Source organism: Lepidochelys kempii, chromosome 2 (genome assembly GCF_965140265.1).
Source record: "Lepidochelys kempii isolate rLepKem1 chromosome 2, rLepKem1.hap2, whole genome shotgun sequence".
NCBI lineage: Eukaryota > Metazoa > Chordata > Testudines > Cheloniidae > Lepidochelys > Lepidochelys kempii.
Window position 1 is genome coordinate 81,670,939 of NC_133257.1, and position 12,979 is coordinate 81,683,917.

Genomic DNA, 12,979 nt, shown 5'->3' on the forward strand with positions numbered 1-12,979 from the left:
GCCATGCAAGCAAAATGCTAAATTTCTAGAGAAAATAAACACACTCACATATACAGACAAATATGTACAGAAACAGCGATTCTGGTGATGGGCGAAGACAGGCAAGCCTAACAAGAAAATTAATTCACTTACAAGTATAATTAGTGTCAAAATGTTTCCCCTCAGCAACTGAGATCCTCCCTTTAGAGCTCTTTGAAACCAGGCTGACATAGCGGAGTACTAGGTGGAAGAGCTTAGAGGAAGTCACAGTGACAGGCACAACCACCTCTGGCTGGGAAAAATAAAAAGAAGGAGAAAAAAAAGGAAGAAAGGAAAGTAAATTATTTAACATACTACCACCCAAAGAGAGAAAAGTTATAGAAACCATTTAGCAAGGACAAACTCCATAACAGGAAAGAAAAGTTATGGTAGCATACGAAAGAATATAGAACAAAACACTCTGCTGAGGTAAAACACTGATATTGAATAGTGTCTTACCCAGCTAGTCTTGGAAAAGCAGAATTAAAGGTGCATGTTGACACTAGGCTGTGAATGGTGGACAGTGCTTTGTTGGAATCCTGCAATTGCTCACACAATGCCTTAAAGCAGATGTACTGTAACAAGGGTTGCCTGTATTCCTGGATTCCAGGATAATAACCCAGAATTACCCATCCAAGTCCTGGATCCTACACAAAATTCTAAAAGCACACAGAAGTCTCAGAATGTCATTGTACTTTCTTCTGATCCCCAGCAAACCTCCTAGCCTGTTACATTCATGGTGGCTCTGGTTATATTTTTGCCCTTCAGATGAACTGACATTTCTGGAACCAAGTGCCTCTTCTCAGCCACTGACTGGCAGTGCTGCCCCCAGAAGACAATTCACATGGCACATTATCTACGTAAAGCTTGCACAGCAGAGCAGCAGAGTGGGAGACTTATGCAGACAGGCAGAGTGGTTCAGTGATTGGTGGTGGAATGGCAAATGAACAGACTTAGCATGACCTCAAGGGTTCCCCTTGCCTTGTTCCTCCATTCTACTTTATGCTTCCTCTCTTCATGGTTCACACCTCCTAAGCCTCTCTCTCTCCCTCTTTTCAACATGCCCAGGGGACTGTTCCCTTCTATTACTACCACCTTCTTGGTCTGTTCTTCCTTTCAAGCACACACATGTTCCACTTCCCCTGCCTTCCAGAACAAATATCACCCAGTAGGGTTGCCCATTTTAAGACCTCACCTTCTCTAATCTCTGAAAGGTAGCTAATGGCTAATGCCACCAGGACAGGCCTTACACGCCATTTTCAGAGCTTGTGCTTATTGGTCATCATTAGAGAACAAGAGTATTTGTATATAGCCCTCCCCTTTATTAAAATAAAAAGGAAAGCAGGAGAGCAGAAGGGAATCTAGAAATGGGAGAGCTATAGAGGCCACGTATACAAATACTTTAAGTATAACAGAGGGCAGAAGGAAATAGGAGAGCAGAAAGGAAAGTTCAACAGAAAATATGGAAAAATAGGAGAAGCTTTTACAACTATTTTTGAAGGGAGGAGAGTGATCATTCAGAGCACTGAGGCTCGGAGAGAAGCAGAAGAGGAAATATCAAAAGAATATATATTTGACAGGGAAAAGGCAGATGGAAAAGAAGCCTGAAGCTTTACTGACAGTATAGTGTTTGAGACATGATGGGAAGGTTTGAGAGCATAGACAGGAAATCAAGAGTGAAGAGACAGAAGGAAGATACATGTGGGGAAGGGTGGACTGTCTTGTGTTTAAGGTAAAGTGTGGGCGGGGGGTCGGGAGGTGGTGCTAGACCAAGGTCTGGCACAGATTTGGGTAAGTTGCTTAGGCCAACATTTTAAAATTTGGATGTCAAACTGAAGTATATGAAGTATATGAATGACAGTGCATTCGCAGCTCCTGCTAAGGACACACACTGACTAATTATTTCACTTGAATGACAACACTGCAAGCTTTTAGATTGTCTCCTTAAACAAAAGTTGTAGCATTATTATATCATGTAACAATGTGTCAGTCCCAAAGAAATTTTGGGATAACTGTTTGATTTCCCTGCAAGACATGGGTAAGCTATGTCAAAATCCAGAATGCCCTTTGATATAAGGAGTGTGCAGGTAATTCAGCTGTCCTACAAGGATACAACTATCTAAGGCTCAGATCCTACAAATAGTTGCATAAATGTATAGATTTACTCATGCAAGTGAAGTTATGCACATGTGTATTTACACGATCAGGGTCTAAATTATTCATAAGAACAGCCATACTGGGTCAGACCAAAGGTCCATCTAGCCCAGTATCCTGTCTTCTGACAGTGGACCATGCCAGGTGCCCCAGAGGGAATGAACAGAACAGGTAATCATTGAGTGATCCATACCTTGTCACCCATTCCCAGCTTCTGGCAAACAGAGGCTAGGGATAGCATCCCTGCCCATCCTGGCAATTCCACTACCTTCTTCATAAAATGTCAAGTGGATATGAAACAAAAGCAGGACGGTGTAAAGTGGAAGTTAAGAAATCAGATCTTCAAAGAGTAGCTTTTGTGAATGTGGGTGATTTCAGAAAGTTAACAAAAAGAGCCCCAGAGTGAAAAAAAAATGAACAAAGAGTGACTAATTAAGAGGAAAAATGAAAATAATGACTTGGCCAGTGGTTATGTACTTACCCTTCAGTTTATGGTTGCCCAATTGGTCCTCAGATACCCTACCAAAGCTGGACATAAATTTTCTAAGAACTGTAAATCTAATTTGCACCAATTTAATAACAGAGGCACACATTCCAGGACAGTGAACAACTAGTCTTTATTGCTTAAATTTACTGTTTTATAACTGTTAATTCCTTTGCTCTGAATTCAGTGCAAATCTTCTAATTCCTGCCCTAGACACAGCAGATGGACACTTTATTTCTCTGATTTACTCACTTGGACTCTGCTCATGATAAACTGACTTGTAAACAATCACAAGACTGTAATATTCATGCACAGTCACATTCTTGATTGGATGCTGCTGCTTTATTCAACAATCAACAGGCCATATTTGTTACAATGCAAATATGTCAAGCCTACTGAAGTATGCTCCTGTCTCTCACCCACTGTAGTAGCAAGGGCATACTTTATTTTGACCTCCTTCATGACTTTACATTCAGGTAGCAATATTAAGGAGACATAAGCCCCAATGGCTGCATTTTCATCCAGCAGCACTGAATCAATGACGTACTTGTATGGAAGACATCCGTGCATATCCTCTCCAACTAAAGCCAGGAAATTCCTGGGGGTCATAACCAAACCAAATGCCTCTTCCACTCGCAGTGGTACCATCTTCGATCTCAAACTTCACGTGGTGTAAATCAGGGAAAAAGTGGTTCTTTTCAGGCCTTTCATAAAGAAAAAACAAACATGGAGGAGCTATTTATTTTCTCTGAATATCTGAATTTCTCCATATAAAAACACTGTAACACCTCCCTGTCAGCAGTCATACTGTTACCAACAAAATACAATTACAACTGCTGACTGCCCCTCAAATATCATTTTGGAAGTAACTGTGTTTTGGGTCATCTGACAAATTCATGTGTTACCTCACCACTTGTGAGTAATGAGACCAACCTACCAGCTAATTTATCAACAAAACATGTGGAAAAAAATGAAGGAATCCTGGGCAGTTTTAAACGATTGTTTTGAAGCATGAACTATGGTTACGTCTGCACTTGGAGCTGGGATGCGATTCCCAGCTTGTGCAGACATACGCTAAATCTACTTCAGCTAGCTCACTATAAACAGTAGTGTAGCCTTGGTAGCGCGGGCAGTGGCAAGTGGTGGGCGGGGCTTGATGTCCCAAGTACGTACCCCAGGGGTCTGAGCGGGTTTGTGCTCAGGGCTACCCTGCGGCTCGCCGTTGCCTGTGCAACCATGGCTAACTCAAGCAGGACTAGCACGAATATGTCTATGCAAGCTGGGAATCACACCCCCAGCTAAATGTGTAGACGTAGCCTAAAGGTCTCAGCAAGACTTACTTCTGACAGGTCATTCCCACTATGTGGTTTCTGCACTGGCAGGCACCTGATGGCTCGCTGCACACAAGATTGACAGATCCTCCGACATCACATTGGCAGCCTATCAGGTATAGAACAGAAGCCTCATTTTTCATCAGAAAATGTAATAAACATTACCAGAAAGCACACCTCACTTCCTCTAATTCAGTGGTTCTCAAGCTGTGGCCCAATCAGCACACAGCTGCAGCCCACGTGACATCCTCAAGGCCGTACAGGTAGTATTGGATGCGGCCCACATAACATGTTGTGGGCTGCATATGCCGCCCATAATGGTAAATAGGCTGAGAACCACTGTTCTAATTAAACCACCATTAAGTGGCTATGCAAATTTCCCCCTTCAGACTCCCTTCTGAGATTTTGAAACAAATGTTGATACAGTTGTACACATTTCAGTTACTTCTAGTTTCTCATGAGGGGTTCTTTTCCTGGTCAAAATATTAAATAGTAAATACAAGCCACACTTACTGTTTGCTGTGATTAAGGTTTACCAATATAAGCATTCAGCTTTTCTATTCAATGGGACGGATTTCTATAATGATGGTTAAAATAAGCATGCAGTGGGAATACAGTGGCAGTTTATTTTTTAAGAAAATAAAGAACAAACGCGTGTAAAATACAAAACAGAGTTTATTTTTGAGGGACAGTTACCACAATGTTTTGATTTGTGGTACAAAAATTATATACAGTATATAATCATATACCTGTATATACATAATTTTTGAAAAAATACTGGATAAACTATGGACTTGATACAGCAAACAGGACTTCAGTCACAAATTAAGGACATCCTTAAAAGTATATCTAGGTCAAAAAATGCAAAGCCGAATGCTTCAAGGTACTTAACTCTACATACACATCAAAATATAAGTGGCCTATTTTTCTGATGTGCTGAGGACCCATAAATCTCCTTGGAATCAATGGAAACTTTAGGTGCTCAACCCTTTGACAATCAGACCACTTTTGCTTAGGTACTTTACTTTTATTATCTAGGTTTGATCATTTTGGCCATAATTTATAACTCCATACACTGAAGAAGGGATTGCTTAAAGAACTGAAATGATCTAAAAATATATTTTAAAATCTCAAATCATTAAGGGACTGATCCAAATCCCAATGAAGTCTATGGGGATGTTTCCAGCAATTTCAACATATTTTGGGCTAGGCCCCAACAGAAAAGGTTTAAAATGACATGCAAGTACATCTCGGGGTGGGGGGTGGGGAAGCAGTTTACAGTCTGCTAGGATCTGAATTCAGCATTTCACGGTTTTTCTGCAGCAGCTGATGACATTACAAACAGCTAAGCACATCATGGAACTGCAGTTTTATAGGCATCAGAAGAAACAAATAACCCTGATCTAAGGTCCCGAAAGGAAAGTAAAAGGAAAAATAATTTTCAAATATCTTGTTTTAAAGTCTATTTAATTGTGATATTTAGGTCTTCACTTCACTTCACAGGGCTTTCCACTTCATTTAAACGTCCTCCACGTGGGGAGTAGGAAAGGTATCACCCTTTGTCAGAGAGGTTCTGTATGCTATAGAAACAACTGCCTTGTTCTCTGTCCCTTTAGATGGAAATAGGTGATTTAATTGGTGCAGAGAGCCTTAAGGAAGATGACAGAATATTCATGAGCAAAACTAATTGCTCATGAATGAGCTCAATCTGCACACTAAAACTGGGGTTTGCACTTCTACATTTATGACATGCACTCACAAGTGATAGTGTAAAAAAATGCACATATGGGTGGTTTAGTGTTCAAACAGAGGCCTGGTTCTGAAAATGTGACCCTTGGGATTTTAAAGACATTTTATTTACCATGTGTAACTACTCTGTTGGAAACACTCATTTTCCATTTTACCTTGACACCCAAAGTAATTCCTGTTTTCCAGAGCATAATAGCCAGCTTCACAAGTGTCACAGGAACCTCCACAAACATCAGGTTTGCAATGACAGTCACCATTCTTCTGCGGAGAAAATGATTTGATCAAGATGGTTTCAACTTTTTGTTCAATATTTCTTATTCAGAAGGGGAAAAAATCCTGACCAGAACAAAGAAGATATTTTCAGGATATTACTATTGCCATCTGTCACCTTGAACAAACAGTCTAAAGGAAATGTGCTCGAGACCCTAAAAAACGTGCAGGGAAAGTTTTATAGAATATATCTGGAATGTCACCAGTTATTTGTCCATACAAGGACAATAACCATTTCTAGAATTCTACCTGACCGAGTGTTAAAATAATTCCTTTTTATGCAACCTTAATTTCTCTTTACCTGCTGACATTCTCCGACTCCACTTAGTGTTCCCGTCACCTCACATTGGCACTCTGTGAAGACAGACAGATTGACCTGAATTTCACCTTCCTAGGAAGCCTTTAGACCAGGGGCGGGCAAAGTTTTTGGCCTGAGGGCCACAACAGGTTTCCAAAATTGTATGGAGGGCCGGTTAGGGGAGGCTGTGTCCCCAAACCGCCAGGCATGGCCCAGCCCCTGCCTCCTATCCGACCATCCCCCCGCTTCTCAACCCCTGACGGCTCCCCTGGGACTCCTGCCCCATCCAACCCCCCTGTTCCCTGTCCCCTGAGGGCCCCCCTGGGACTCCTGCCCCATCCACACCCCAGACCCCTGACCACACCCCCGAACTCCCTTGCCCTCTATCCAACCCCCCCTGCTCCCTGTCCCGCACCGCCTGGAGCACCAGTGGTTGGCAGCGCTCCAGCCGCACTGCCCAGAGCACCGGGTCAGGCCGCGGCTCTGCAACTGCACTGCCCGGCCGCCCAGAGCCTTGTGCCGGCGGCACAGTGAGGCTGCGGGGGAGGAGGGACAGCGAGGGAGGGGCCGGGAGCTAACCTCCCAGGCCAGGCAGGAGGGTCTTGCGGGCCGGATGTGGCCCGCGGGCCGTAGTTTGCCCACCTCTGCTTTAGACCAAAAGCAACAGAATCTGAAATAGCGATTCACTGAGCATTAATGTGAATTTTCCTCTGGAATTCACACTGCCTTCTGGAGCTCTAAGACATGAAGCAGGAACACCTACTTCTCAGTGGTACAGAATACACTGCTTTATGGCAAGTGTGAGAGCAGAAAGCGAGTAAGGCCAGGCTATGACACTACCTCCCTACTGCCACATTGTTGATGCCTTGCACTCCAGATGATGCTAGCACAGAGCAAGCCCTTCCCTCAGGAAAGCACAGGAAATACAGTTATGGCCAGTCCCTGAATTGCAGGAGCATAACGGGATGAGGGGAGAGGAAAAGGAAAGGGAGAAAGGTGAGGGCTTCTTGTGTCCTTTACTCCCGTACATAACTGGGCAGTTACCAGCCACACACTGGTCTGAAATATTCCAATTTGTGTTTGACAAAGACAGACTTGAATTGAGATTGAGGAATTCTACACAGAACAAAGAATGATATTGCTCTGATCGTTGGAGGTACTTATGTGGCGAGAGAAAAATCTCCTTCTACCAAAGTGATTGACTATTCCTTATTTTGCAGTGCTACCCTTTGGGACAATTACAGCATGCTTCATGAAACAGAAATGAGACAAATATCACAGGAACCATCTTTGCTGACATAGGTGCATTGTGCAGCCATGGAAGTGCCCCTACTGACACTGGGACTATGGAGAGGTGATGTGACTGGTCCCTGAGGAGAAGATACAGACTGAGCTATATTTGGATTCAGTGCTGTAAAGACAGTGGGGGTAGCTCTAGAGCTGGCTATATATCTCATCTCTCCAACCATTGGGAGGTTGCTGTGAAGCAATCCACTAGAAGAGAAACATATGGAAGAAGTGGGACTTTAAAAATAAAATTGTTGCTCTGCAATTTAAAAACAGATGGTATACCACATCCTCACTAACAGCAGTTGTCACACTGATCTTACTTAGACATAAACAACGGTAGGCTGTGCAAATTGTGAAGCCAATAAGAATGCTTTCTCACCCTTGATAATTTAAGAGAATACACTATCAGAGGAGAAAGAACATTTTCTCCAAACTCTTGGGCAAATTCTGCTCTACGTTATAATGGTGTAAAGTCTGCATAACGCCTTTGAAGTCACAATGGGATTGCACCTGATTCAGACCAATGTAACTGAGAGCAGAATTTGGGACATCATCATCAAATGTTGGTGCCAGGATAGGGTCTGAGTTTTGAAAACAAGTGTAAGAATCATGGGTAATTTGGTACCAAATGTCAGCAGTATGAAAAATCTGCTGCTACGATACAATAACCAACATAGAAGGTTTGTGTCACTAATTATAGCTGACGATCGATAAAAAGAGTTTAACTGTCTTTGATGACCTGAAGAAATGCATGTACGAAATCTTACCTGTACATCCATCAGGGTTTTCTCTGGCCAGATTCCAGTAAAGTGGTTTGCATCTGCTACATATAGGACCTTCAACATGCTGCAGACACCGACAATAGCCCTGATGGCAGAAAAGAATCAAACATTGGGCATCCCAGTGTTCAGATTATTTTAAATAATGAAAAGAATGTTCTTTGAACAATGAGGCACTACTGAGATTTCTTCCTACTATGGAACTCTAAGGAATGTGAATAATGTGCAACAAAGGGGGAAAGCACTAGCTTACATCATTCTTGTTTATCTCCAAAAAGGATATTTTACGTAGTATTCAAAAGGAAGCATGCTAAATTACATCCAGAAGACAGGATACAGAACTTTTACTATATTGATATTTAAACAATAGATGCCAATTCTTGGGAAAAAACATCTTTGCTTTAGTATACTAAAATTCACTGGGCCCAGGAAAGCGCACCCGGGTTCGTTACCAAGTGAAGTCCCATATTATAACACTGTAGGCCTGGCTTGACATGAGTCAGACATGGATGTGGCCTTATTTCTTGGGAGACAGGATTAGGGAGGGGTAGCGGGGTGGTCACCTCGCTCTAGCCCTGAAGGGGTTAAAACAGCCCTGGGAGAGGGCTGCCCTGGGGAGCCAATAGTAAAAGCAGCCCTGGAAAGGGCTGTGGTGAGGGAAGAGGAGTGAGACCAGCTGGGGGAAGCTGAGTGAGTAGCTGACCACAGCTGTGGCCAGCTCAAACAGGGCCCAGCTGGCCCTTATAAGAGGGCTGTGGGCCAGAAGCAAGGAGTCTCACTCTAGTCCTGGAGTGGGAAGGGCTAGCTGCCTGGGATCAGGGTACCTGAGGTGGAGCAGTGCTGGAGAAGGCCAGAGGGAGTGCAGGAGCTCCAGCCTGGTAAAACCCCAGGCTGCAGGCCTTGGTGAAGGCCTACAAAGGTACTGGTGCTGCAGAGGGGCAGCCCAGAGACAGGCAAAGGCAGCAGGTCTTAACCCCTTGCCAATGATGAGTGTCCATTACACTGCAGTCTGCCCCAGTGAGCGGGGGCTAGATGATGACTGGCAGTAGCCACTGAGGCAAGGTGGGTTTAGAGGGTTGGGGGTTCTCCTGGGAGGGAAGACCCAGAGTGTGGGGGTACTGCTGGGGCAGAACCCTGAGGAAAAGGCCTCTGGGGTCCAAGAGGGACATGAGGCCAGTGGCAGGTGAGACACTGGCCTGCAGAGGGTGCTCTGAAGGCTGGAAAGAGCTAATTCCCAGATGACCAGCAGGAGGTGCTGTGCTGGTGAGTCTCGCATTGCTACAGTAGGTAAACAGAATGTTTGTGCATTGATAGGTTAGTAATATATCGGACAGAATGCCTATCTTCTCTAAGATAAGAGCGAATACCCAGGGAACTGGTAACAGTGGACAAAATAAGCCCAGAATGTGAGATGAGGAAAAGCATAAATCCTACACTGTTAGTTGACAAAGCATGCAGTACTGGGATTGGTTCCCACAAAGTAACCAAGCCAATCCCAAAATGTGTGATGTATATACAATAAAGGAAGAGGTTTTCTGTGTAACTTTGGATGTGTGGTATGGACAAATTAGTCAAAATCACTAAGGGGGGAAAAAGGGGTTTCCATTTGAACTTGGCTGCCTCAGAATGTACAAGTAGGGAATGTAATCTAGGTACAGTTGTATAAAAAAAATAATTAGAGCAACACAAGGGATATTAAGCAAAATATTAAAAAAACCAAATACATCTGTGTACTTATGCAAAGTTTTAGGGACCTAAACACTCCTAGTGTCTAAAACCCCATTTTGAATGTTTAAAATGAATTGCCTTTTAAAAAATACCACTAAAAATCCTTTTGAATCTTTCAGTCAAAGTTATAAAAACTGACACACACACTTTTTGAGCAGCTGTCAATGTTTCTGAGTAGTCTTTGCTATTTTTTTTTTTCCCCCTCTCATGTCAAACCCCAGTAGCTGGTGTTATCTGGCTCTGCTTTTTAGCATTTAATCATTTGAGTACCTCAATGTTTTTATGAAGTTCAACACTTTTTAAAATAAGGACTAGAAGATATGGTTGTGGCTATGACAGGGATGGCCAGAACCAGGACAGTAGGAAGAGACTCTAAATCCTTCTGGATTAATAAAATAGCAGCTAAAAAGGCTGCAAAAGAAAACTGAGGCAGGGGGAGGGGTACTCACAAAAATAGCAATGTTCAGAACACCAGACCTTAATGTGGCTCTACGTAACCAGGCAATCACTTTGATAGGAGTAGATGAAAATTCTACAAGCACTTCATATAAAGATTAATATGGCTAACAATTTTATGGCAAATAAAGGGTAAAGATTGCACTATAAGAAGAGTGCATTCCCATGTAACATGTAGTGTATATTGTAAAACAAATGAAATAAAACATGCTATTTAATTAAAATCTCAAAGGCTCCAAAGAGAAGACACAATAGGTTATTTTCTTTTTCAGATGGCTGTGTGTTTTGGAAGCAAAAACCAACCCAGCACCACAAAAAAGCAGTAAATATAAAATAAAGCTTAACCATTAACATTCTTATCCAAAAAAATCTGTTTATCTGTAGTATAAATTATGAGAAAGTGAAAACCTATACAGTAGTAGTTTATATGTAAAAATTGTATTAAAACCAAACAATTATATAAAAACAAACCCAACTAATAGCTTAAAATTAAATATTTAATAGTATTAATGTGCTAAATGTTGTTAAATTTCACCAATCTGCAGTCACTAACATTTAGTGAAATATTGTTTATGAGGTGTTAATTGTTTTTAACTATAAAAGTAAACTTTAAAATGCATAAGCCTGCCAAGGTTTGTCATAACATGCAAACAGAAAGTCCAAACCAGTAGCATATGTACTTGGTGTTTTAAAAGGGCCAATTTGACAAAGCTGAAAATAATTGAGACATATCAGCTGGGAGGAAGAATTTAATCTGAAAAATGTGCATCATAGGACTGCCTTGAGAGGTCATTTAGTCCAGTCCCCTGCACTCATGGCAGAACTACATATTATTTAGACCATCCCTAACAGGTGTTTGTCTAACCTGCTCTTACAAATCTCCAATGATGCAGATTCCACAACCTCCCTGGGCAATTTATTCCAGTACTTAACCACCCTGACGGTTAGGAAGTTTTTCCTAATGTCCAACCTAACCGCCACTGCTGCAGTTTAAGCTCATTGCTTCTTGTCCCATCCTCAGAGGTTAAGGAGAGCACTTTTTTGCTCCTTCCTTGTAATAATTTTCAAATACATAAAAGGTTATGTCCCCTCTCAGTCTTCTCTTCTCCAAACTAAACAACCCCAACTTTTTTCAATCTCCCCTCATAGTTCATGTTTTCTAGACCTTTAATCATTTTTGTTGCTCTTTTCTGGACTTCCTCCAGTTTCTCCACATCTTTCCTGAAATGTGGCGCCCAGAACTGGACACAGTACCCCTGTTGAGGCCTAATCAGTGTGGAGTAGAGCGGAAGGATTACTTCTCGTGTCTTGCTTACAACACTCCCGCTAATACATCCAGAATGATGTTCAGTTTTTTTGCAACAGTGTTACACTTTGACTCATATTTAGCTTGTGGTCCACTATGACCCCCAGATCCCTTGCCGCAGTACTTCCTAGGCAGTCACTTCCTATTTCTGTGTGTGCAGCTGATAGATCCTTCCTAAGTGGAGTACTTTGCATTTGTCCTTATTGAATTTCATCCTGTTTACTTCAGACCATTTCTCCAGTTTGTCCAGATCATTTTGAATTATAATCCTATCCACCAAAGTATTTGCAACCCCTCCCAGCATGGTATTGTCCACAAACTTTAGAAGTGTACTCTCTATGCCATTATCTAAATTACTGATGAAGATATGGAACAGAACTGGATCCAGAACTGATCCCTGTGGGACCCCACTCATTATGCCTTTCCATCTTGACTTAGAGCCACTGATAACTAATCTCTGGGAATGGTTTTCCAACCAGTTATGCACTCACCTTATAGTAGCTCCATCTAGGTTGCATTTCCCTAGTTTGTTTATGAGAAGGTCATGTGAGACAGTATCAAAAACTTTACTAAAATCAAGATATACCACATCTACCACTTCCCCTATATCCACAAGATTTGTTACCCTGTCAAAGAATGTTATCAGGTTGGTTTGATACAATTTGTTCTTGACAAATCCATGCTGACTGTTACTTATTACCTTCTAGGTGTTTCCAAATTGATTGCTTAATTATTTGCTCCATTATCTTTCCAGGTACAAAAGTTAAGCTGACTGGTCTGTAATTCCCTGGGTTCTCCTTGTTTCCCTTTTTTATATAGAATGACTATTGGGAATTGCTTAAGAGCACTTCAGAACATGCCCGAGAAGTCACAATCCCACAAATTGAGAAAGAAGGCCATATTGGTTTTAACAAAGACCTTGTTTAGAGGGGAAGTGAAGGCAGCTATAAAAATTAAAAAACAACATTACCAATGGAAGAAAGGGGAAGTTGACAGTAATGACCCTAAATCCAAAGGTAGAAGTTGTAGAAAATTGAGAAGGGAAGCAAAGGTCTGCAAGTAGAAATCTATGGCCACCAGCGTTAAGGAGAATAAGAAGGCATTAAAGTATATTAA

General features: G+C 42.0%; 1 protein-coding gene across 4 annotated transcripts in view; it reads right to left on the reverse strand.

Moving 5' to 3' along the window:
- The window catches only part of LAMA3 (laminin subunit alpha 3), a 190,227-nt gene that overhangs the window by 91,407 nt on the left and 85,841 nt on the right, over positions 1–12,979 (reverse strand). For 2 of the 4 annotated variants that reach the window (XM_073331378.1, XM_073331379.1), the window contains exons 5-8: positions 8,362–8,461; positions 5,892–5,997; positions 3,997–4,096; positions 3,204–3,360 (exon numbers count right to left, since the gene is read on the reverse strand). In XM_073331378.1, coding sequence (XP_073187479.1) covers positions 3,204–3,360; positions 3,997–4,096; positions 5,892–5,997; positions 8,362–8,461 — 463 coding nt within the window. Of the gene's footprint in view, positions 1–132; positions 272–3,203; positions 3,361–3,996; positions 4,097–5,891; positions 5,998–6,307; positions 6,361–8,361; positions 8,462–12,979 lie in introns of those variants that run through there. The other 2 variants (XM_073331377.1, XM_073331380.1) reach the window with 2 other exon arrangements.